The sequence below is a fragment of the Cyprinus carpio genome, chromosome A18 (assembly GCF_018340385.1).
Source record: "Cyprinus carpio isolate SPL01 chromosome A18, ASM1834038v1, whole genome shotgun sequence".
NCBI lineage: Eukaryota > Metazoa > Chordata > Actinopteri > Cypriniformes > Cyprinidae > Cyprinus > Cyprinus carpio.
In genome coordinates, this window is record NC_056589.1 from 27,428,501 (window position 1) to 27,456,470 (window position 27,970).

Sequence of the window (27,970 nt, forward strand, 5' to 3'; positions counted from 1 at the left end):
TACTTAATATCCTAATGATTTTTGGCATAAAAACAAATTATATATATATGTCTTCATATTAGCTGTAATAATAATAATAGAGGGTAATTTAATATCACTGTTCAAAATACATAAAGTCATGTACTTTTGTCTCCAAGCCTAGTCAAGACTAGACTGTGAAAACTGTCTTTATACCAAGAAATCTTTCACAATTTGAAGCAGCAACACCAGAAGCTCAGAGTTTGAAGCTCGAATGCAAATGATGGTGTGATGATGCTGACAGCGGCTCCAGGTCTGCAGGCTTCACTCCCTCCACAGATCTGTGTTGTGAGGGGTTCAGATGGGCGGCTCCTCGCTGATGGTGGGCAGGTTGGGTGTGAGGGGTGAGCTCCTAATCTCTCCACGGACACTGATGCTGGAGATGGACCAGACATCGCTCAGCTCTGCCGTCCGGACGGACCGTGGACGAGAAGGAGAGAGATGAGAGCGGCTCGTAATGAGAGTGATGGAGGGTCAGATGGGGACGGGGAAGCCATGCATAGGGGGAACATGCAGGGGGAGGTCGAGGTCCCGGGACAGTGACGGCCCGTCAAAGAACAGAGGGTTCCAGCGAATGCCTTGGACCTCAGACGCTTCTACAGCACACAGAGACATGCAAACATGCAAGTCAAGGGCTCACAGGACACTAAACAACAAGGGCTTCTGGGATTGTTGACCAAAAATCTGACTACTAAGTTCTTACACTTTATACATATATATTTTGATCATTTTAATTTTAAATAATTTTAAAATGAAAATGATCAAAATAAACACTTAAAAAAAAAAACATTAAATTTGATTTGCTTGCCTGGATTTATTTATGATTTAATTATTTTATCATCCAAATTTTTCTTCAACTCATGAACCCCAGTTTGAGAAAACAAAACAAAAACTATATAACATTACATATATATATATATACATATACATACACACACACACACAGTACAGGTCAAAAGTTTGGAAACATAACTATTTTTAATGTTTTTGAAAGAAGTTTCTTCTGCTCATCAAAGCCTGATTTTGCATCAAAAATACAGAAAAAACACAGTAATATTCTGATATACGAATTACAATTTAAAATAATTGTTTTTTAAATTATTACTAAATGCATCTCACATTAGCTCTATTCTGATGGATGAGAAAGAGCATGAGAGCGGACATAATTTTTAGGATCATTATCACATGATCCTTTAGAAATCATTCTAATATGATATTCATTAGCAAAGGTTGGAAACAGTTCCTGCTGCTTAAATTTTTTCAGAAAATGTGATACTTTTCCAGCGATAGGATACTTTGATGAATCAAAGTATAAAAAAAAAAAAAAAAAAAGAAGCACTAACAATTTTGTAATAACAATATAAACTATGATCTCAGTAAAGTTTGGGGTCCAGTAATTTGCTTTTATTCAGCGAAGGATGTGTTACATTGATAAAAAGTGACTAGTAAAGAAAATAATTAGAATATATATTATTAGAATTTTTTTTTTTTTTTGAATAAATATTTTAACCTTTTCTTTAATCAAATATGATCAACAGCAGAACTTTTAAAATAATAAAATCAAAATTATGACTGATTTCTAAAATGATTCATGTTGATGTACATGTCTGAGGCTGGAGTACGAACGCTGAAAAATTCAGCTGATTCAAAGGAATAAATATTGATTTTTTTTATTGAGAAAACTATTATTTAAGTTGTAATAATATTTCACAATATTACAGTTTTTTTCTGTATTTTTGTGGTCAAATAACCCCGTTTGAGAGCATAAGAGACTTCGGTTCAAAAACATTATAAAATAGTAATGTTGGCCAAACGGTTACCTGTAACTGTATAGGGCAGCTGTATATTTAAATATTATAAATAGGCATATATATATATATATATATTTAAATATTTGTATGTATATTTGAATTGTTTTATAAAACATATAAAAAAAATCTCAATGGCTGTGTTTAGAAGGGAAACGTTTATTGCATAATATAATACTCTGTGTCCTATGTTTTAGAAACCAGTATGTGAAAGTATGCAATATGCAATAATAAATATAGTATGCCACTACTATGACCTCATTGATGTGTTATGCATGCATGCAAGTTATTTCGCATTTTAATTCCAGTTTTGTGTGTGTATAGATTATATTTTTTTTTTTTTTGTTTGATTAAATGGTTGGTGATTGGTTGGTTGATATAGTTTTTGTTTTGATTGAGTTAATTAATTAGTGAGGTGTAATCTGTTGTTTGTAGAAGTAGTTTAGCATTCTGAAAACAGCCAGCGATCTGGTCGGCACATGCAGGACGACACGATAAAAACATGAGCAATGAGAGATTCACAGCCAAAATCAACTTACCCGTCCGGAACTTGCTGTACGGTCCGTTCTCATTCACCTGTCTACTGCCCGACCAGAAGGGCAAACCTCGCTCACGCCACCTACAGGACCAAACATTACATGCTCAAGTCATCACAGTATTACAACAAACAATGTTGGCATGTTTACTTTTTGAAGCCTTTAATTTGAAAGTTTAAAGGAGAAAAATAGACAAAACCTGCTTTCGAATAAAATTCTGCACATAAAATAAACTATTATTTGGGATACAATGCAACTGATGCAATTCTAATCATGCATTCTATTTAAATAGATATTAGATATTACGCAGATTAGGTCTGGAAGGTCTTTAGATATACTTGAACATGTCATGCATGTGTTTTATTAGCTTTAAAAACTAAACTCAACAGGAGGGAGGCACTGCAGAAGCAGGTTAGTGTCTGGTTAGTTGAAGCAGAACTCACCAGTGGAAAATGAAAATAGCTGTGATGAGGAAAGCAGAGACGATGTCGGTCAGGATCCACATCAGACTGTATTCATCTGGAGTCTGCGTGAGGAAGAGAGAACCGTGATAGTCTCTTCTGTAGACGTGGCACATCAGTCAGTTATAGAGTGTGATATTTGTGATCCGGACTCACCATGAGGAACAAGGGGCGCTCAAGTTTCTTGAGGACGTGCAGGGCGTTTGTAGTGACTGAATGAACGCCTGCGCACCACGCCAGCGAATATAACCACGGCTGACTGATCACATACAGGTTAGTGCTGATGTTCACAGAGGAGTACTTTCTGAAATCAGAAACACATTCTGGTGAGACATTATTGGGCCATTAAAGATACATTATGAAACTGCACACTAATTGCAAAAGCTCTTCTATGCAATGAGTCAGAAGAGTTCAATGGAAGACAAAAGTCTGATATGAAAGAGTTCATTAGTGTCTTCCAGGTAAGAATGGGGCTTCATTTTTTTTCACTGCCAGTTAAAACACAAAAACACAACACAAAACAAAAAAAAACACACACACAAAAAAAAAAAAATGTATGAAAAACCAAAATTTTATTTTATATATATATATATATATATATATATAAATATATATATATATATATATATATATATATATATGATATATATATAAGATATATAATATTTATAATATTATAAGTAATAACCTGAATAACTGAATCATGTATATTTATAAATAATAAGCATAAATATTTTTTATATATATATATATATATATATATATATATATATATATATTATATATATATATATATATATATATATATATATATATATATATATATATATATATATATACTAATATATACACATACACACATATACATGCATACATACACACACACATTTGTATTATAGATTTACACATTTAATATATGTAAATTTTCACTAAAGTATTATAACAATGACATCAATAATAATAATAATAATGAAAATATTATTATTGTTGTTGTTGTTAATGCAATTTATTATATTACAGGGTATAATTATTATTAATATATATATAAATACTATTTATATTTATAATATATTAATATAAGATATGATATGAATAAAACGTAAATAATTATGGAATGTATAATAATTATAATTTTTATTTGCTTATTTATGATTAATAAATATAAATTATAATAGATTAACAATGTAAATAATTACCACGCAATATATCATTATTATATAATGCTTCTAGTGTTAATAGAAATATTTCGATTTATATAGATTAATTTCATAATAATATATATTATTATTGTTATTATATAATGCTTATTTATTATTAATAATTATAAATATTTATGTTTATAATGTATTCATATCTCATATATGTAATATAATAAAACAATAATTATTATTATTAAATAATATCACTGAAATCAAATAATATGCCATTAAAACCTGCCGCATGAAAAAAGCTGTGAGCAGGCGCAGCAATCACTCGTCAGTGTAGTCTGATGTACCTGATCTGCTCCTGTGACATGTAGCTGTAATGGAGGTTGAGTCGGACGATGTGCTTCTCCTGCAGCTCCTCTACGGAGGCGGGATCTCCAGACGTCTGCTGCAGCTCCGGGTCCAGCTCCTGCACCAGACTCCTCTGATCGGCCGGCAGCCACAACACCTACGACAAAAACACCATATAATGCATCTTCAGCCTCTGATCCAGCTCCTGCTTCACACAACAGTTTAATACAAGAAGGCATAATGCCACAAGGTTACATCTCATGATATTATTATCACAGCTAGAAGATGTTGCTGAACTACCTGGCTGGAGTTAATGGAGGACTCGTTGTGTATGACCTCCAGGGTGCGTGTGATCCACGTGTCTCTGTAGGGGTGTCCTCGGGGTGGACGTCTGAGGTCAAAGATCACCAGCCTCTCATGCTGGGCAGCCAGATTCAGGAACTCCTTCAGGGTGGGTACCGTCTGGTTCTGGACCTGAACCTTCTCGTCTGCATCAAGAGAAGAGGCCGTGCCGAAAGGATCCCTCTGAGAGAAAGAAAAGCAAGGATTTGATTGGTTAACTTGACTTTTAGGTTTCTCAAACGGGGGTTCATAAGTCAATGAAAAGCTAATAATTAATTATACTGACTGTAAAATCAAATAAATTTAGTTGCATTATTTGTTATTGCTTTTTTTGAATTATTGGATGAAATTTTTCAATTTTTTTTTAATTCGGCGTTTGTTTTTTCGGCGTTTCAGTTCTTCAATAAATGCAGTGAACTCTGCATGTTTAACAGCATTTGCTGCGAGTTTAACATGGATTTGTAATTTATTTTTGCGTTAGTTTTAATTTATTTAAATTTTTGTGGTGATTTGCTAAATTTATTTTGGAGGTAGGCTTTTCCACCAAAATAAAAGAGGATTTCAGTATTTAAAAGAGAAGAATTTCAGACATAAACAGTGTAAAACAAGATTATGATTACCATTATTAAATATTCATTATTATTTTACAGTACAATTTTTAATTTAAAATACAAGTTTCTTCACTTTTATAATTAGTTTAAAAATAATAATGAATAAATATTTTACAGTGCAATTAAAGTTTACAACAGTTATGTCTTAATTTTTATTATTATAGTTAAAATATTAATTTATATTACTTTTATTATTATTTTATAGTAAATTTTAATGCTGTCAAATGATTAAAAGTAATTAATTGCATCCAAAATAAAAGTTTGTTTACGTAACGTGTGTGTATTTAATGTTATATTATTTAATATAAATTACATATTTTGAAAATATTTAAATGTATATATTTATATTCTTATATTCTATATTGAATATATATATAATATATATATTTATATATATTATATATATATATTATATATATATAATATATATATAACATATATATTATATTTAAAATATACTTGCAACATGTTGTCTTAAATATATACATGCATGTGTTTGTATTTAATAAATATCGCAGCACACACATATTATGTAGACAAAAACTTATTTTGGATGCGATTAATCGTTTGACAACACTAGCACATTTTTACAGCAGTAATATATGCCTTACAATTTGCTAAAATAATAATAAAGAAAATTTAATATTGATATATTTTACAATTTAAAATCTAAAATAATAATAAAGTATGAATTTTTTTTGGTTTAAATAATAATTTGGGGTGAATTTTTTATTGTTTAATGCCGTATTGTCTTAAATTTTATTTTATATGGTTCATGGTAAAACTCAACTACAATCCACAAGCCTTTTACTTCATCACAGCCCTATATTTTTAGGTTTTGAGTTTTTGAACTTTGAGAGGTTGGGAGGGGTTGGGGGTAGTCGTAAGTGTATGTGTTTTAGTGGCAGGAACAGTGACGCACACTTCCTCAGGCAAAGCCTAATTCCAGCCAGAATCCTTTAATCCCAAGTGATTCCACATAGGGATTTCAGAGGGATTCTGGTGTTAATTGAGAGGCCAAGAACAAAAGCATATGTGGATGTGCACTGCATTATTTTTATTATGGAACGATGGGCTTTTATAAACCATAATGGGTCTCTGTTTGTTTCTAATCTGTTTTGACCACCACAAATTTGAGTGATTTCTCTAAAAATACAAGTCCATTCTGTGTGTTCTCTGATAAATGGATTCTATTATGTATAATTATGCTGTTGTAAATGGATTGTATTATGTATATTTTTGCGTATTATAATAATGATGTTTGGAGTATAATAATATATTATAATAAGTAGTTAATTTTTTCTCTCTCTAAAATTAAACAACAAAAACCACTAGTTATTGGACTGCAAATACATCACATCAATTAGCCAATAAATTATATATTTATTTATTGTATTATTTGTATTATTAAGTTTTGCAGTTTTGTATTTTTTTTGATAAGTGGTTTATTGTAGTTGGCATTTAATTTGGTTTTGCTTTTATTATAAGCAAATTTTACATTAATTATATTATTATTTCATTTTCATTTATATTAAAAAATAAATTAAAAATGCTAAATAGCCAAGAAGGTAACTGGATGCGGTAAACAGCATATGCTATCAGTATTCAATAAGCCATTATTGAATTATGCACATAGCCATCAATATTTTTATGTCACTGCTAGATGATGAACAGGAACTCAAGGTTCTGGATCACTACTTGAAGAAACCAGGATCCAGCGCTGAGCATCTCCAGCGTGTAATTGGAGGTGGGTGTCTGTCCGGTTGGGGAACACCTCATGCACGTTGGTCGTCCTCCTCAGGGTGCTGTCATGTAAACTGCAGAGAGAGAAATATAGGGTGAATATTTAAACACTCCCAAACAGGACAGCAGCTGTTTCTGCATGCTATTAAATTCAGTTTGAGTTGTATTTCTAAAATGTGAAAAATTACTCTTTTTTTTAGTATTTAACTATAAATAAACAAAGAAACAAATACAACTCAAAGTACGTTTTTGTATTTTGTTATTTTTGTACTATTTATATGCAATTACAGTTTTTATTAATATTTTGAATTAGTTTTCATTTTTTATGTGCACTATTTATTTACTAACTGCTTGTTTTCTTTAAAAAATAAAAAAAATAACACTTGCTTTTCTAATCTTTTTGGATTATATCTGTTTTCTTTTTATTTATTATACAATTATAATTCTGACTTTCTGACTTCTAATTAACAAAAGCAAAAAAGGTCTCTAGCTTGCTCTATTCTTTTTCTATTCTGTTTTCTTTTTATTTATTATATAATTAAAATAAACCTTGCTCTGTGTACTGCGTTAAGCTAACTGAGACTTGTTATAGCACTTGTATATCATTGTTTTGTTGATCTTTTGTTGATTTTGATTGCTTCCATTGTCTTCATTTGTAAGTCGCTTTGGATAAAATTGTCTGCTAAATTTAAGATCAAGTCCTTTAATTTCAGTTTGATTTTTACTTCCAGTAAATATACAGTATAGGTCAAAAGTTTGGAAACATTACTATTTTTAATGTTTTTGAAAGTGCGTTTGTCTGCTCATCAAGCCTGCATTTATTTGATCAAAAATACAGAAAAAACAGTAATATTGTGAAATATTATTACAACTTAAAATTAATAGTTTTTCTATTTGAGTATATTTAAAAAAATAATTTATTCCTGTGATGCAAAGCTGAATTTTCAGCATCATATACTCCAGCCTTCAGTGTCCCATGTAACATCCAGTCCTATCACCTGATCATTTAGAACTTCATTCTAATATTCTGATTTATTATAGTGTTGGAAAACATGGTTCTGCTGTCAATATATTTGATGAATAAAAGGTTACAAAGAACTGCATTTATTCAAAAATAAAAAAAAATTCTAATACTATATATTCTAAGCACTATCTTTTTCTTACTATCACTTTTTTTCAATTTAAAACATCCTTGCTGAATAAAGTATTGATTTTCTTTTAAAAAAGAAAGAAAAAAAATACTGACCCCAGATTACTCTGAACCAGTAGTGTATATTGTTATTACAAACTATTTATATTTTAAAAACTAGCTTTTTTTTTTTTTTTTTTTGTTTACTTTTTATTCATCAAAGTATATAACTAAAAGTCTTGTTTTGTTCTGAAAAAATATTAAGCAGCCAGAACTGTTTCCAACTTTTATAATGAACCATCATATTAGAATGATTTCTAAAGGATCATGTGATAATGATCCTAAAAAACTCAGCTTTGCATCACAGAAATATGCTAAATGATAAATTAAAGTATAATAAATTTAAAACAAAGGTTTAAATTGTAATACATATCTCACAATATTACATTTTTTTCTGTATTTTTTGATCAATAAAATGCAGGCTTGATGATGCAGAAGAAACTTCTTTCAAAAACTGTTTAAAATAGTAATGTTTCCAAACCTTTTGGACTGTATGTTGTATGTATGTAATGTTGTATGTATCTATATATATATATATATATATTATATATATATATATATATTATCTAGTCCTATAAAATGATTTTATAGTATTCATTTAAAACAGAGCAAGCAAACAAGTACAACTCGAAGTACAATTTTTCTTGATGTTATTATTGTATTGTTTATATACAACTGCATTAACATTTTGAATTTTTCCCCAAATTTTTTTCTTCAGTTTTCATGATGTGCTTGTCATTTCATTTGTTTAATATTTATATTCATCTTTATTTTATTTCAGTTTGAGTAATTTTAGTACTATAAATTAAGCTTATTTTCATATTTTCAGTTAGTTGCCAAGGTTAGAAACATCAGTTCTTCCAAAACTGTGATATAACAACCACAGAAAATTTGTTTTTACTTCTTGTTATATTTCATCTAGGTCAAGGCATGCAGGAAAATATTCACCTGATTCAACTAATAACCTACATCTGTCACTTTCCAGCGTTGGTTGAACACATAATATGAGGCGTTTACTAATTCTGTTAGCCAGATTAAACCAGTTTCAGTCCACACCTGACACAGATTTGTAATTGCGAACGGGGTCAGAGGTTGTTATATCACAAATAACCCATGATTGGGTCAGCAGGACTTATTCATGAAATCCAAAGCACTTTCTGTAAAACCATTCTTGAGCAAATAGCTGATTTTTTTGATTCTCTTGAAACTAGCTGCACAAAATGCAAAGGTTTTGTGCAATGAACACTTGATGCTCCAGATCCAGCAGGGCTTTCCTGAGAACATACTGACAGTGTAGAGACATCAAACCTGTGTATAATACAGGCTGCAAATAGAAGGCACGCTCCCTCATCTACATCCATGCTTCCTACAGAGCTCCCCGCAGCTCACGCAGACAAGACAAGAGCGCTTACAGAGTCGTGTTCAGCTAATCATCTTAACCTGAGAGCAGTGACTCATCCAGGAGCCGTTAGCATCACATTGCTCCGGGCTACAGCAGACCTTTGTCCAGAGGAAATGACCTGCTGAATGAGCGGCCCATTGACTGTTTGATGATGCATTTTTAAGTGGAAGATCACAGAAATCCACTAACGTCACAGACGAAGGCTGAGAGCAGAGAATGCTCTGTGAATTCAGGCCGGGGACTTTGTGTACCGTCAACATTAGCTCTGCTGTCTACATAGGCAGCTTTATTTCTAAGGCTGCATCATAATGTTAAATGAAACCTTATAACTGACTGATCTGAAAGCACAACACATATGTGTAGTCCATGTGTAGGACAATCATTGCTATTTTAGTATTACTGACATACTGTAGTTTGTTGTTGTTGTTATACTTAGTTTTTGAATTCGATTTTAAATTGTTTTCACTTTTTTAGTTAAAATTTTAATAAAATGGTTGTGTTTGTCTAAAAATAAATAGCTAAAAGAAAAAATTATTTGTTTCTTTGTTTGTTTAAGGTTAACATTTTATTTCAAATAACTTTTTTTTTAAATATATAAAATTTTAGTTTTAGTTAACTATAAAAACACTGAATCCAATAAAGTTTTAAGTTAGTTTTTTTGCCAAGATAACAATGACCTTCTATATTTACTAAAATGTCCATCAGAGACCATGGGATTGAATACTGTATCCACAATGCACTGCACATATTTACAGTGATTTTGAAGATTTTTTTTTTTTGACTCTTTATTGGTTAAGATTTTATTTTATATATAAAATATCTTGAATTCATTTATACTCATTTTATTAAAAACAATATAAATAAAATACTTTATGATTTATTTTAGTTAACGTTTATTTTACTGCAAGTAAAAACTCTTTAAAATATCATTTTAGTTTTAGTTAATTATAATAACACTGATTCCAACAGAGTTTTAAGTTAGGTGTGAAGATAACATTATGATACTCTAGCAAGCATAAAAAAATAAAAATAATAATTATAAAAAAAAAAAAAAAACAAATATTGGAAAGCACAACTATTTTTTTATAATTTGTTTTTGTTTTTAACCATTTTAATTGATTAGTAGTACCAAATCAACTGTAATTGAATTTCAAATCTTAGTAAGTTCTCTCACTATCGTGAATAAATTTGGATTGTTTCTTGCAATGCATTCTGGGATTGCATTTCTGTGAAGGATGCTACCTTAGAAATGGGTCAAAATGAGGTCTCTTATAATATATTATATTTATTTGCAGTATACATGACAAAAGTGTATATTTAGTATATATATATTACTTACAGGTACATACATTCATGCATTTGGCAGAAGCTTTTCTCTAAAGCGATATACAGTACACTGCATTCAAGGTAAAGTATGCATTTCATCAGCTGCATTCACAAAGAAGAGAACCAATGTACACTTGTATTGTGGGATTGTATGGTCTAATGGTGTGCTGCTGAAATGCCTTTACTGTGACTGTTATGTTAGTAGCCATGAAAGAAGCATGTTTCAGGACTTTAAAATGCTTTTATGCAGTACAGTAAGCAGGAATGGATGAAGATGCCCACCTGATTGTGACGTCTGTCTCCAGTCCCTCTCCTCCCGATTCTACAGCCTTCTCAAAAGACATCTGGGTATTTTCTGGTGCAAGCTGTTGGAAATCAAACAACATAGTTCAAATCAACAACCTCAAACCTGCTGACAACCATTTTGAGTCTTAACCCTTGCAATCATATTTCAATGTGTAATATTTCCACTAAAGGTCAAGCACAAGACGCAAAAATAAATAAATAAATTAAAGTTAGACCAAGTCCAGTCTAGTTTTAGAAGTGAAGTCAAACACACTGATTTTAAAGGGCATGCTGACATAAGCCCACATTCAATCCATGTGTGTTCAATTAATATTGCACAAATATCATGAGGTAAAAATAGCAGACCATGGGTGCTCCTCTGTGTCCGAAGAGGGTGGGCGCCGGCCCCAGTGTGCCCTTCTCTTTAATGCAGGGTGAATACATGCCCAATGGCACCAGATACAGGGCGAAGAGAACCGCCAGGAACAAGCTGAGGAGAGCCACCTGCCTCACTGAAACACACACACACACAATACTCAAAGAATGCATGTAAAACCTCAATTATTGAAAGTAAAACACATTGCACCTTTATAATTTAGCACATAGGAATGTTAAATGATAATAGAACATTTGGCAACTATTTCATCAGCTGGTTTTCTTCATTTTGGGAGGGACACTGTTGTAGCTAGTGGAACTTTGTACACTAATTAGGGAAGGTCTCAATATTGCTGGTGACAATTTTGGAGTCAATCTAGCGCCACCAACAGTCTAAAGTTTCATATACATTTTAGCTCACATCTTGAACTGAATTCATCTGAACATTTGATTTTATGTCCTAAAAAGCTTTAAAAAAAAGAACAAAAAAAAAACTTGTACTATCACTTTTACCAAACATTCCTCAAATTTGAGTTTTCAAATACTTTGATGTCAAAATAGTTGTACTTGGTCAAATAATTATAAAATTATAAATAAAATTGCTAAATGAATAAAAATGTAAATGCAAATAATAGTAAATCTAATCATTTTTTTAATTAATTAATTAAATTAAAATGACCACCAGTAGTGTGTCATTGGTGTGCTTGGCCATGTTATTGCATTATTTATATCATTATTTACACATTTATTATTTCTAAAACTGAAATAAAAAAATAAAGCTAAACAGGAAAAAAAACAAAAGCTAATAAAAATTATAAAAGCTCATAGAATAACTAAAACCTAAACTAAAATTAAAATTGAAAACTGAAAAAAAAACAAAATATTTATTTTAATTTCAACTGACCATCAGGAGTGTGTGCCTTGTGTCTCTATCTCTCTCTCTCTCTCTATATGTGTGTGTGTGTGTTTTCTTTACACACACAGTAAAGAAAAAAAAAGAAATGATTTTTCTATCAGGACATTATCCATTATTTTACAGATATTTCCATTAACTACAGCAATCCAATTCAAAATTCAAAATACAGGTAAAACACCTTTAAAATAAACCTAAATGGAAAATTCCTTCATATTAATAGTTCAATGTGCCCTATTTTGGCAGATTTTTTTTGGAGCATATATATAAGTGAAGCTGAGCTTATACAACCATCAGTTTCAAAAGCTTCAGATTTTCAGATCAGGCCAAAATTGGGTCAACACATTCCCCATCATAACCAAATCCACTAAGCCACCCTCTTGATTGCCAATTAGAAAAAAATAATAATCTCTACCAAAGCTGTAACAATCATTAAGCAGCCTGAACACACATGGGAATTACAGAAAGATAATCGCGCACTGACAGGCCCAATTAGCAACCGCAGCAGCCGCTGAGAGCATGATGCATGCTTATGTCATCTCTACACAGGCACGGCTCATTTCAGGGAGAGAGAGAGAAGATGTCTTTGTGAGAGAGGGATGCCGGGACAAAGGGCCGGTGTCTGGATGGAGGCGAGCATCACACATCTGCTGTGAGTTCAGCCTCTGTCCTGCATTTGTCTTCCTGCCTCGTTCGTCACGCCTTCATTAAGAGACGCAGACGTGACTCAGCTGAACATCAGCCAGATGCAGGAGAACAGAACAGGAGCAATGCTTTTCAAGGACAAGTGGTGCATCACAGAGCGATCTGTTTTGTTGAAATATCATGCATAAAATTTCCTGTTTACCTAGTGTTATTAATTAAACTAAAACAACAACAAAAAAAATCGATAAAAAAATAGTTTTTGTTAATTGAAATTAAGCTAAAATAAAATAAAAAATAAAATAAATTTTAGATGTAAAACCCTAAATGAACATTATAAATGTGGCCTTGGCAACTAACTGAAACTGTGTTAATACAAATAAATTTTCCGTATTGATTTTCCACAGGTGTTCTGCCTGTATTTTGAATTAAATTGCAATATTTTGTGTTGTAGGGCAGGGTCATTATCATTAATTAACAGTTATTATAAGTTTTTATCATTGCTGGAAACAAAATAAATGTTAAATGAAATAAAATAAAATATTAAAAAGCTCAGTTATTTTATTTTTCATTAAACCGGAAGTACTAAAATAACCAAAACTAAATAAAATTAATTAATAAAGTAGTATACAGATATATAAAAAACTAATAAAAATGATAACATTTACATCTAATTGAAAACATTAGCAAAAACTATAATAGTATGTCAATAAAAAAAAAAAATGTAAAAAAATAAAATAAAAACTATTTTAGCAATAAAGTAAATGTCCATAAAAATAAATGATAATGTCCTGGCAGAAAATTAACAGAAGCCATTCTATTTTTCTAAAACTGAAAAATATTTAAAAATTCTAAATATTTTGAAAAAACATGAAAAAAAAACCTGCACTTTGTTTTCAAATAAGAAATTCTTGCAGCACTTTTAAATATACAGATGGGGAAAATAAAGTTGTTTGGTTCTGTCAATTAAATGCAAGTGGCACTGTGTCATGCTGTGCAATATTGGACTATTACAACAGTAGCAATCTACGTAGTTGTCACATCAATTTAGAAAGAACAAGCTTTTTTAAGCCACATAATCACAACCACTGGCTCCTGACGTCAGTGGTACCTGGAACGAGACGAGTAGGTGCGGAGCCCATTTTACAGCTCAGAACCACCTTTCTTGATGAACACAACTAGATCTGTGCTGGCTGAAATAGGATATGACCAGAATCACAATGTGTTTTCATTTGTTGCCAGCAGCGAACGGGATCACGTACCTCTCTTGTTCATGCGAAAGAAGTGTAAGGCTATTGGCCAGGACAGAAGTGTCATTAGTGAAACTCCGCCCACGTGAAGGAAGGGAGCTGTGACCTGCTCGACAAAAATGGAAACACATAAATGCATTACAGGAACTGTACTGTACTTGACGTAAAGCTGCTCAGAAAGCTGCAGTGACATTCTGTGTCGGGTGGCATGACCCACCTGAAAAGAAAGGAGCAGCGTCGTCCATTCTTTGCTCCATACGTCTGAGAGCACAGCTGTGGCACTGATAGAGAAGGTGAGAGTCACCAGGATACCAATCTGTGCAAAATACAGAATAGAGCAGCGTTGGATTTTAGCATCACTCAGATACTATTAGATTTTTTCTTTTGAATTAGTTTCATGTTTACATTTTCTGTTTTTACATTAATTCTAGTTAAAAGTAGTCAAATGGACACAATTAGTAAAACAAAAAATCTGAAAATATTTTTAAAATATTTTAGACAAAAACTACAGTAAATACATGACATTTCTTCTTTCAATAAGAGCAAAATTCATTTTTTTATATAAAGCATTTAAATAACGGATGAAAACTATTGAAAATTAAAATGTACAGTATGTTCTTTTTAGCTTTCTCTAGTAATTTTGTTGTGTGTTTGTATTTCTTTTTTGTAATATTTCTAACATTTTATTTTTAGTTATTTTATTAGATCAAGATGTTTATAAAATAAAAATGAGAAACGTTGCCAAAGCAACTAGCTGAAATAAAATTAGTTTTATATATTGTTAATATATAGATATTATATTATCATAATATATAAAGAACGATAGATAGATAGAACGATATATAGAATGACAGATAGAACGATAGATAGATAGATCGATAGATAGATCGATAGATAGAATGATAGAATGATAGATCGATAGATAGAATGATAGAACGATAGATAGAACGATAGATAGAACGATAGATAGAATGATAGATAGAACGATAGATAGATAGATAGATAGATAGATAGATAGATAGAACGATAGATAGAACGATAGATAGAACGATAGACGATAGAACGATAGATAGAACGATAGATAGATAGAACGATAGATAGAACGATAGATAGAACGATAGATAGAACGACAGATAGAACGATAGATAGAACGATAGATAGAACGATAGATAGAACGATAGAATGATAGATAGATAGAACGATAGATAGAACGATAGAACGATAGATAGAACGATAGATAGATAGATAAAAATAAAAAAAGCAAATAACAAAATTACTAAAATTAACCTTCAAATAGAAAATACAAAAATAAACCAAAATATTGATAACATAATCCTAAAATAACAATAAATGTATTGTTTTTCTTTAAAAAAAATATTTTTTTTATAGCACAACAAAATGTTTCTGAATTGGCTAATGTTGGAGCCTAAAATCATTAGATCAACATTTGTGTAAGAATGGGGAAAAAAAAATAACTATTAATCACAGCAGCCCCCAAAATACAGATAAAATTGCATATTTTTAGCTCAGCTCTATTCAGTATTATCTATACAGTATTCATTGTAGGTTCAACACAATCTGTGAATCATCTGAAGCTGTTTCTCTGATAACACAGACATGGAAAGAATACAGATGTTTCTTTGATCACCTTGTGGCTCCAGTGGAGGTAAAGCCTCTGTCCTTCAGAGAGAAGGCACACCGCTAGGACCTGCACAACATCAACACCACAACATTATCATCAGGAGAAGCTGAAGCTGAAACGCTCTCTGCTGTTCACTGTTCTCACCAGCAGGAGGGCGATGTAGGTGAAGAGAGCGGCGGCGACCACCAACAACACCACCGACCACGGGAACCAGAAGCCCAGGTTCCCGAAGTTAAACCTGCAGAGATAAACAACAGATCTTAAGAAACAGATCTTAATGGATTTCTGCTTGGGAAAATCTAATCAATTAATGAATCCATCCTTTTTCAGGGACTGGAGCTCTTTGTATCTGAGCATTTCTGAATATTTAATGTGAAACATTAGTTTGTTCAATGTTAAATGTACACCTTGAATGCAACGTAAGATGCTTTAGATAAAACCATCTGCCAGAAATAAAATGTAAATGTCTTTGAACTACGTGTTGATTTTTAATCACACCATTTAATACGATGTCAGAAAGAGCAAACTATTATTTCTAAAGGTCAATGTGACAGGAAAACGTGACAGCATTTTTTATTTTTAAAAGCATTTGCTAAATGAATAAATGTAACTGGTTAAAAGTGCAGGGACAAATGACAATTAAATTCAGAAAATATTTTCCAATTATTTTAGACAAAAACTACAGCAAGTGCATGACATTTTACTCTTAATAAAAGCAAAATTCCTTTATTTTTATTTTATATAACTCGTTCAAATATAATGGAGATTAATAGGGACATGCAAACTCCTGATATTCGGACAATTAAAAAAAAAAAATCAAATCAGTCAAGTAATGTAATCAAATAATTAACAATCCATATGGACACACACACAAAAAATCTGAAAATATTTATAACATATTTTAGACAAACTACAGTGAATGCATGACATTTTATTTATATAATAAAACTATTTTATATAACCCCTTTAAATTTAACAGAGATGAATAGAGACCTGATATTCTGATGAAAAATATTTTAAACTAAAATGAACAGTATTTTTATTTTTGTTCTTGTTGTTGTTTTTCTATGCCTTATATAATCAAATTAACTAAATAATGTAATTATATAATAAATAAGCCATAGGGACACACAAAAAAAGAAAAAAAAAAATGAATAAGAGTAAAATTTATTTTTTCAAGGACATATAACTCATTCAAATGTAATGGAAATGTATAGGGATATGCAAATTCAAAATTGTCTGATGTTTTTTTATATATATGCCTTACATATCAAATCAATCACAATGTAATTATATAATTAATAAGCTACAGGGACACACAAATGGCACAGTTTTCTGTGAATGACACATCAGTCTAATTGTGTCAATCCATCTGTCTGTCCATCTCACCAGTCAAAGTCGTTGTAGTCATTCTGCGCCTCACTCCAGAAGTACAGGAATATCAGGGTCAGGATAAACGTTACGATGAGGAGAGCGAAACAACTGCACTCCAACTGCAAAACAGAGCCATCATGAGCCGTGAGAACACCCACACATCACCGCACCGGCCGGACGGAGTGTGAAAATACAAGAGGAGGATGAAACAGAGGCGACACATGAGCGTAATACTAACTTTGCAATTCAGATAGTTGATTTGGAGCTGGCTCAGCATGCAGCAATCATACGGTGAGTCATCAGGCTGCTTCTAAATGACTCAGTGAATGATGCTCACACTGCAAACCTCCGAACTCACTCACGCCTAACACTCAGATGAGTCGCTCCAAGGGGAGCTTGTTTATCGGCACTGAAAGCAGCTCGATTTAGAAAGCAGCCCATCAGAAGATGAAGAGCTGCGCTCACAGTGTAAAGAAAACTCATCAGCAAATACGGGAAAAACGCTCTGATAGTGCTTTCTATTGAGCAGCATGAGTGGCTTCAGCAGAAATTCTGGTTAAGGGGAAAATATTCACAGATTTAGATGAAACAAGCCCCTTGAGAGAGACCGATATGTTTCATACCAGCATGCGCTGAGTTTATTCATCTTGATGTAATAGCAATATATCCATATCAAATTAAACATTAGATTTGCATTTACTGAAATAAGTTTCAGTATTTTCAAGGTAGCATAGGAATAGACAGCCAAGGTCACAGGTTTGTTTCTCAGGGAATGCATGAAATTAATAAATGCATGCTTTGAACTGAATGGAATTTGTGTTGGATAAAAGAGTGTGCTATAATACAGGAATACAAAATGTCTTTAAACTATTTAGTGATTTTTTGCTAAATGAATAAAATGCAACAGGCGTTAATAGTGCAGGGACAAATGATAAAGAAAAATCACAAAATCTAGCAAAAATATTTTTGAATTTGAATGCCATTAGTATTATATATATAGTTTCTATTCATATTTTGAATTTTTTTATTTTTATATTTTCAGTTTTCATTTTAATTTTGGTTTAAGATTTAATTTAGTTTAGTTTTTAAACATCACTATTTAGGTTTAATTCATTTTCATTTCAGTTGAAGTTTTTATTTATTTCCAGTTAGTAATGTTAGCACTTCAATTTAAAATATTTCATTTAGTTGGCATGCCAAAATATCTAATTTGTGTGTAGTAAGTTTTTTAGTTAATAATTATGTTTTACTTCTATGGAAGCTTGTTTCCGTCAACGGATTAAAAAAAAAAAATCAGAAAGGTAATTGTAACTTTTTTTCTCACAGTTCTGAGTTTGTATCTCACAGATCAGACTTTTTTCTGGCGATTCTGAGATACTGCAAGATATAAAGTCAGAACTGTGAGCTATAAACTCCCAGTTAAGACGAAAAAAGTCAGAATTGGCTTTTTTTTCTTTCCGTGGCAGAAACAAAAAACAAAAAATAATTGTGAGATGTAAACTCAGAATTGCAAGAAAAAAAGTCAGAATTGTGATATAAAAAGTCACAATTACCTTACATATTTGTTTTTTAAATCATGGTGGAAAAGAGCTTCTTTATATTTCAACATCATTTCAATAACAAAAAGGTTTTTAATAGTAAAGTATTTTTTTTTTAATATATAGATTTAGTTTACAATAATAACCCTGAAAAAGCAACTGAAATAGCACTCTTTATGTTGAGCATCTCTCAATAAATGTTATGACTGATGCATATTACTAAAACAACAGTTTTGATATTCTATTAAGCATATAAATGCATAGCACACAGAAATATTCGGTACAAATAGTAATTTTTCTTAATTTGACTCAATTTTTTCTTATTGATATGGCTTATTATTTTATGAAATGTTATATTTTTGTCTCTGTCCACCTTCTACTGAATTCGTTGCGATGCATACTGGGATTTCTAGAACTGTAACCAAAATAAGCAATGTTATAAAGCAGAATTATGTTGCTGTCCATATTTTTGAGCAACCCAAAGCCAGAAGCACGCTGTGCTATGATGCTTAAACATGCTGTCAGCTCACTATGTTTTAGAACAAAACTTGCATGTAAACCATTGCCGCTGCATTACTTCAGATAAGAATAAGGAAGAGTGTCAAAGGCAATATGAGGGATTATAAGCACTGTAATAATCATGTTTTCTTACCCGACTACAGCAGCATTCCCCCGGCTGGGCTTTGGCGCGCTGGTAGCGTCTCCACTGGCAGCCGTACAGGCCGGCCAGACAGGAGACAAACGGCTGGTGCTCATAGCGCTGCAGCAGCTGCCGCCGCACCACCTTTAACTTCCCCAGCTTCAGTCTGGACAGGCTCACCGGAGAGCGGCCCATGGATCAGCCGCTCCCCTGCATGGAGCAGCCCGGAGCAGACGGATGGACAGGAACCGGAGGAGGCGGATCAGGACCGGAGGTGGAGGAGATCTGCCAGAGACAAAGAGAGAGAGGTTGTGTTAATAATGCCTGCTGGGGAAAAGTCTTTCTTCTATTACACTGAACTCTATGGAGTGACGCACTGAGCTACAGCGAGAGAAAAACGATCAGTCTTAATTATTTTGGGTCACCTCTACTGCATCGTGTTTCTTGAAAGAATGAGGCCTGTTTACAAAAGACCCTTCAACAAACAATGCTCGTGACTAGGCATGGGCCGATTACCGGTTATTTTGGGATTTCATTTCACGTTTCAGAACCACTTATTTTCCATTATACTGTTCCTGCGGATGCTTGCACAAACATGTCTTTCAAAGCTGAAAGAGTAGTAATCACTCAGGCTGAGTGCATAGATAGTAACACTGACCCCTCCTCCTCCTGTTGTGTGATGCGAGCGGGTCAGTACGTGTGTGTAGGATGGTCGAACTTAAGGCCCGTTTTACACTTCACATTCAGCGTTCCTTTCCATCTCGTGCAGCTTTCAAAAGTTATACTCAACCGCAGATGAGCGCGGACAGATGAGCTCGACACATGCGCAGTACCACGGGGTGCGTGGCTGACCGTGAGCCCTCTAGATGACGAAAATAACGTAATGCCGACAGTGAGAGGGTGGCCGAAATATACTTTGGCCTTTTCACGATCAGCAAAGGCTGTTTCTTGCCTCACTGCAACTCTGTTTCTGGACTTTATATGCAATGCAATGTTTCCAAAATGTCATTCATGTGTAAAATATGAAGTCTGTTCTGTAAAAGGCCAACGACGCTATAGATTTCACAGAGGAAAAGCTGTAGCAGTCAGATCACTCACTGTTCTGATGCACGAAACTATTGGAAGAAAATCCTCAATATTTGATTTTAAATCGGTTATTATATATTGATTTGGGGGTTTATCTGACTGTCTTCTGAAAAGTTTACGTGGTATAATTTCACAAAACTTGTCAGAACTTCTGTTTTTGCTCCAGATTGGGTGTTTATTAAATCAAATTATGTGTATGATTATTTTTATACATTTTACCCATCCAAAGTGCACACACACACCGTGTGTTTCGTCGCCCGGGGAGCAGTTGGGGGTTCGGTGCCTTGCTCAAGGGCACCTCAGTCGTGGTATTGCCGGCCCGAGACTCGAACACACAACCTTAGGGTTAGGAGTCAAACTCTCTACCCATTAGGCCACGACTTCCCCCCAAAGGAAACAAAAAACTAATTCTACTGTTTCTAATATTCTGTATGTTGCTCAAAATCAAAATATATTGTGTCCAGCAGGAAATTATTATTTTTTTTACCCAGTCATTTAAAAAAAGCACATTTCAGAGCTGTAACAACAATACAGTACAATACAGAAAATGTTACTGTGTTATACTTTTTTATTTTTGTTTTAGTTTATTATAAATTTAATATCTGGTACATGCTAATGGTGACTCATGTAAAATGTAATCTTATATGATATAGGAGCCTCCCTTGGGCCCCTGCGCTGTCAGCACACTTAAATCACAGATGGAGGCTGTTTACACACCAAAAACACAGTGGGGACTGCTAAATAGTACAATATAACATCTCTAATAATAAATCTCTAGATACTAAAATCTAGAGCTGAATGTGAGCTATTGCCAGAGCTATAATGTTATGGCAAGTTGCTTAGCAACAAACAACCAATCAGAAACTAAACAATGCTTCCCTTATTAAATATTCATGAGATTTGTATAGTAACAGAAACAGACAGACAAGCATTTTAAAAAAAAAAGCTTGTGTGCTTGTTGCACTTGTCTGATCAATATTATGAATGTCGTAAACATGCAAATAAGCAGGGTTTAGAAATGTACACTCCTGTTTAAGAAATTAATAATAATTGAAATGATGCATACAGTTTATCAAAAGTGACAATAAAAATGTCTCTTCCAAATAAATGCAGTTCTTTTGAAATTTCTGGCCATCAAATAATCACAGAAACATACTGTATCACAGTTTCCACAATAATATTAAGCAACAAACTGTTTTCAACACTGATAATAATAATAAATGTTTCCTGAGCAGCAAATCGGCATATTAGAATGATTTCTGAAGACTGGAGTATTGATACTGAAGATAATGTTTTGCTTAAGAGTGATGTATTGATTTTTACAGTGTATTCAAATAGAAAACAGTTATTTTAAATTGCAAAAATATTTCACAATATTACAGTTTTTACTGTATTTTTTAACTAAATAAAAACAGCCTTGAATAAGCATGAGACTTCAAACCAAATACTAAGTTACTGACCCATTTACTGTTGCTCATCCATTTGCATCTCTTGTTCAGAAGCTGCACATTTGCTAGACTCCCAGATACGGACTGGACTGTTCGTCGTCTTTGTCCCAGACAGTGTTGTCTGATCTGTGCGGGGAATTCTGCTGAGAATAATGTCTGACCTGTCACTGATCTTCAGACAGACACGTCAGAGCCTCCCCTCACAGAGCAGCTAAACCGGTTAGCAGATATTAAGGTGACGGATTAGAGTAAAAACAGGAGAGATGTTATCCAGAACATTCACTGCTCAAGTTCACTCATGACAAGTCAAAATGAAACTGATAAACTCCAGCACTAAACGATGTAGTGCAACTAAATCGGTTTTATTCCGAGTGAGTCAGAACAGCATCTTGACCTTGTTTTCATGTGACACCTCATCCTTTCAGAAAGCAGTGTACAGTTTGACGGCTCCTCATTCACGAGCACACAGTGAAAGTGGCATGTGTTCACTTTAGGAGAGACGATCAATAATGAGAACACAGAACAGCATGTTTTGTTCCACTGGGATGCCGTGGTGGGTTCAGTGTTCAAAACACATCTGAGCATCTGTCTGTGGCCTGCAAGGTTTAATGATCAGCGGAGCGAGAGACATAGTGTTGTCATGTTGTAGTTCGATGTTGAGGACGGCTTTAATGAGAATACCTGCACTTAAGCCCCGCCCTGACCGGCTGTTGTCATGGCGACTGTCTGAAACCTGGCAGCGTTGATCTATCAAACTAACAAGAGACATTTATTCTGTTTCGGTCCAAAAATAATTTACAATAATTTTTTTTGATACTCTGTCTTGTTTTGCGGTTAAAATGTCAACAAGATAAAAAAATTTAAAAAAGATAATTTTAACTGAGACACAATATTGCATGAAATCTTAAGACTTATATTATAACAAAACATGTTTATAGATAATCAAGAAACTAAACATTAATTACCAAGACAAATTACTTGTTGCATCACATCTTATTAAGGAATAAAAGATTCCTAGTCATTCACTTTTATGCATGTCAGGCATAATTTCCTAAATGGTGAAATATGATGTTGTAAGATATCCATAATACAGATAACAGAGGAAACTGAGTTTTGCATTGTGGGTCAACAAAACACACTGAATAAAAGCCAAAGATGTCACACGCTTACTGAAATCAAATCTGTTCTCAGCCGGAAGAATATGACTTAACATTATAAAAACACTGTTGTTTGACTGACAGATATTGCCAACACCCCACTGATGAACTCAAACAGCAGTCTGTGAATGGCTGCACATTTGAAAACACAATTACAGGCTACTGCAAAAATAAAACAAAAAGTGATGTAGTACTCAAACATTTTTCAATATTTTCTATACCTTTTTAGTTTAGTTAATAGATTATAATATGTATTATTTTTACTTTAAATGAAATAAAAACACTAAAATTATATATGTACATGTATATACTGTATAACGTATGTGTATTTCCTACAATAATATTTGTAATATTTTTATTCTACTGTACAATTTTATAAAATACATGTTCTATATTTAAATATATAATATAATCAAATAATTATAATATCATTTTAATGCAATATGCTTTATGCACTATATACTAAAACATTTGACATAGAGAAGACAAGTTTGTTATCTGAGCTTTTTTATGGGCGCAGTCTATTGCGGTTTTCTGGACTTGAACACAAAGGCTTATAGATTTTCATGAGGTTAAGCTGTTTAGATCAGCCCCTCCTGTCTTCTCATTATCTAATAGAAGATCATGTCAACTTAACTGCGACCCAGAATGCAATGAGTTTCAGAGACATATGAAACTATACACAGCCTTTTGTGTCAAAATCCTTTTGAAAAGTGTTCATTTGACAGTATCATCTTTGTTACGTCCTTTGACCTAGAAATATACCATGATGGCACAATAAAACATTTTCCTCGCCTATCTAGCATGCAAAATAGCTTCAGCTGAAATGACACAGTAAAAGTGCCATAATGCAATAAAACACCACTGCTGATTTCACAACTTTAGGCCAACAGTCAAATGACTGAAACAGATCTCGCTCCCATATCCACTACTGATGTAATACAAAATACATTAACGAGAGCCTCTCTAATGGAAAGGGGCTTTTGGGTTTTGTGTATGAGGTCACAAGTCTTTAATATCGAATGACTTCGGGAGATTGAGTTGTGGTGTCTAATTAAAGAGAGTAAAAGCATTCTCACGCACTGTCGCAGCAGAGAGAGGCTGTGCTTCACGCTCACCGAGGCACAATGCTTTGTTTAGACATAAATAAACAATGCACACTAATAATGGCGACTGTTAGCAGCAGCAGGACTATTGTTCATTCTTGCCCTCAATCACTCCGTGCACTCTGTGTCTCGCCCTCCACATTCAGTTCAATAAAACGCTTTACTGACAAGACACTGGAGAAAAGCACTGCCAGACTTCATAGAGATGAGTTTTCTAATATTATGATTTATTTAATTTAGTTTTATTTATTTCATTCACATTGGATGCAAGGTATACATTTCATCAGATCATGCATTCCTTGGAAATTTACCCCCAATCTTGGCGTTGCTAGCGCCATGCTTTTATAGGTGTTGAATCGTACTGTTCTGTTTAAGGGTTGTTGCTAAGTAGTTTCTAAGGATTGTTACTAGGCAGTTGCTAGGGTGAATAGGGTTGTTGTTAGGTGGTCACTGGATGTTTTATTTGTTGATGCTATAGTAGGTGGTTGGTAGGGTGTTTCGGGTTGTTGCTTGATGTTACAAGGATGTTTTGGGTTGTTGCTAGGTGGTTAAAATTATGTTTTGGGTTGTTGCAACTTGCAAGGTGGTTTCTAGGGTGTTTAGGATTGCTACTAGGAGATTACTGGATGTTTTGATTTGCTACTATAATATTTGGTTGGTAGGGTGTTTTTGGGTTGTTGCTAGGTGTTACTAGGACATTTTGGATTGTTGCTAGGTGGTTACTAGGGTGTTTTGGTTTGTTGCTATGTGGTCACTAGGGTGTTTTGGGTTGTTGCTACAGTAGGTGGTTGCTAGGATGTTCTGGGTTGTTGCTTCAGTAGGTGATTACTAGGATCTTCTGGGTTGTTGCTTCAGTAGGTGATTGCTAGGGTTTTGGGCTTTTGCTAGGTGGTTACTAGGATGTTTTGGATTGTTGAAAGGTGGTTGCTAGGGTCTTTAGGATTGTTGCAAGGTGGTTACTGGATGTTTTGAGTTGTTACTCTAGTAGTTGGTTGCTTAGGTGCTTTGGGTTGTTGGTTCAGAAGGTGATTACTAGTGTGTTTTGGATTGCTGCTACAGTATATGGTTGCTAGAGTGTTTTTGGCTGTTGCTAGGTGGATGATAGCCTAGATGGTTACTAGGGTGTTTTGGGTTGTTGCTACAGTAAGTGGTTACTAGGATGTTCTGGCTTGTTGCTCCAGTAGGTGATTGCTAGGGGTTTTGGGCTTTTGCTAGGTGGTTACTAGGGTGTTTAGGATTGTTGCAAGGTGGTTGCTAGGGTGTTTAGGATTGTTGCAAGGTGGTTACTGGATGTTTTGAGTTGTTACTCTAGTAGGTTGTTGCTAAAGTGCTTTGGGTTGTTGGTTCAGTATGTGATTACTAGTGTGTTTTGGATTGCTGCTACAGTATATGGTTGCTAGAGTTTTTTTGGCTGTTGCTAGGTGGATGATAGCCTAGATGGTTACTAGGGTGTTTTGGGTTGTTGCTACAGTAAGTGGTTACTAGGATGTTCTGGGTTATTGCTTCAGTAGGTGATTGCTAGGGGTTTTGGGCTTTTGCTAGGTGGTTACTAGGATGTTTTGGATTGTTGCAAGGTGGTTGCTAGGGTGTTTAGGATTGTTGCAAGGTGGTTAATGGATGTTTTGAGTTGTTACTCTAGTAGGTTGCTGCTAAAGTGCTTTGGGTTATTGGTTCAGGATGTGATTACTAGTGTGTTTTGGATTGCTACTACAGTATATGGTTGCTAGAGTGTTTTTGGCTGTTGCTAGGTGGATGATAGCCTAGATGGTTACTAGGGTGTTTTCGGTTGTTGCTACAGTAAGTGGTTACTAGGCTGTGTTGGGTTGTTGCTAGGTGGTTGCTATGGTCTTATGGAATGTTGCTACAGTAGGTGGTTGCTAAGGCGTTTTGGGCTGTTGCTAGGCGGTGACATACTGGCCGCATGGTTTGAGGTATCATTAATGTCAGCAGTGAAGCAGGTCCAGTTACATGATATTAAGAGTTACAGAAGTATTCAAATCACTAACCTACTGTGGCCCAGAAGGGCAAAACAGATTACAATTCTGAAAACAAAATAACAAATTACAAACGGAAATGCAAATCTAAAAACAAAATAACAATTCAGAATGTATAGGTATGTATAGTTTGAGACCGCGACATTGGTTTGGGATTAATCACCGCTGACTGGACGAGACATCTGTCAATCAACATATACAGAAATAAATAGCTGAAAAACAGCAGAGTCATGGTAGAAAGTTCGGAGATGGTCTTAAAATAGCTTGGTTTGAATATATTGTATGAATTGCGCTTACTGTGAAATAAAACATACAGAGTGTCTATTTATACTTTGTGCAAATAACTTGCCTTATTGCCATTCTGTCAGCTCCAGTGGGCGCAAGTGGTTAAGTGTGTGTCCTTGACTTTTTGACGTGATCGACCCGAACTTTTTTTTTTTCTTTTTTTTCCCTCTGTTGATTAATCCCAAACCAATGGCGCTGTCGGAAACTATACCTACCTCTTTCGGTTTGTCTGATTTGTCATTGTGTTTTCTGACTTATTTTGTTTTCGAATTTGCCATTGTGTTTTCTGACTTGTTATAGTGTTTTCTGAATTGTTGTTGTGTTTTCTGAATTTTTATTTTGTTTTTTAGATTTGCGTTTCTAATTTATTAATTTGTTTTCATAATTGTAATCTGTTTTGCCCTTCCTCGGCCACCGTACTAACCCTAAGTATGAGCACTAGTAATAGTCATGCTTGCTTTAGTTGACTTAGCAAAAAGGAAAGAACAAAAGGAAATAAATCCAATTAATACTATTAACCTGAACTCTCTCACACACACACCAGCACTTAACTATATCTGTATAAAGAAGGAAATGACCTATTCGACCACGAACAGAAACAGACAATCCTCTTACCAGCCGCACGTCAAACCTAATGCTAATCCGAATTAAAACCAACACAAACATATGCCTGAGATCTCTCATTCTGGCTCCTTAGACAAGTTCTGTGATTGTGAAAATTGATTATAAAACCCAGTGATGATAACAGATGGCGAGAGTCTTGTACTTTACACTATGGCACTAAATGATTACCATATTTATATACCATAGTAGTACTAATACTATAATTAACAAGTCCAAAAACAAGGTATTACTATGGATTATTGTTATTATATGTTAAATGAATCTAACATCCATTAGCTTGAAATTTCTCTTCAGTTTCCACTGTAGGGATGAAGCTTTCAATAGACTAAACTGAACACTCACTCACTCTTGTTGTCACTGTATTTCCAGAAGCGTCTGAACAATATAACGAGTCTCTTCAGTGACACTGTCGTTTATTTGCATCGACAGTAAACACCTGATGACTGACACACAGTATCCTGAGTTCGAGTAACAGTGACAGGTTCATAGCTGTCGCCAAAGTAAGAACTAATAACCGAGAAATGCGTATAAATGTTTGACTCACCGATCGATCAGCGGTTATTGGGGTTTTTATCGATCATCTGCTGTAGCTCCGTATCGCTCTGCGTCTCTGTGTTTGTGAACAGCAGCTGCTGCTGCCGAACACCTGTTACTCACAGCACACTCACAAACTCCTCCC

The 27,970-nt window shown here is 33.6% G+C and overlaps 1 protein-coding gene across 1 annotated transcript; it reads right to left on the reverse strand.

Moving 5' to 3' along the window:
* Positions 1–40: 40 nt before the first annotated feature.
* LOC109110420 (glycerophosphodiester phosphodiesterase domain-containing protein 5-like) lies at positions 41–27,970 on the reverse strand. Its single transcript, XM_042775839.1, has 16 exons — positions 27,836–27,970; positions 19,604–19,876; positions 17,429–17,532; positions 16,184–16,277; positions 16,046–16,105; positions 14,615–14,713; positions 14,410–14,503; positions 11,584–11,729; positions 11,215–11,297; positions 6,971–7,046; positions 4,620–4,844; positions 4,319–4,476; positions 2,980–3,127; positions 2,806–2,888; positions 2,366–2,445; positions 41–614 (listed from the first exon to the last, which is right to left on the reverse strand). Exons 2-16 carry the CDS (start codon positions 19,784–19,786, stop codon positions 493–495), a joined length of 1,755 nt encoding a protein of 584 aa, XP_042631773.1. The 5' UTR covers positions 19,787–19,876; positions 27,836–27,970; the 3' UTR covers positions 41–492.

Coding starts and splice junctions, on each gene's coding strand:
- LOC109110420 (XM_042775839.1), bottom strand. CDS start 19,786: ATGGGCCGCTCTCCGGTGAGCCTGTCCAGACTGAAGCTGGGGAAGTTA. Junction 3,128..4,318: donor ATGTCACAGGAGCAGATCAG/GTACATCAGACT, acceptor TTCTGATTTCAG/AAAGTACTCCTCTGTGAACA. Junction 615..2,365: donor GTACAGCAAGTTCCGGACGG/GTAAGTTGATTT, acceptor TGTGTGCTGTAG/AAGCGTCTGAGGTCCAAGGC.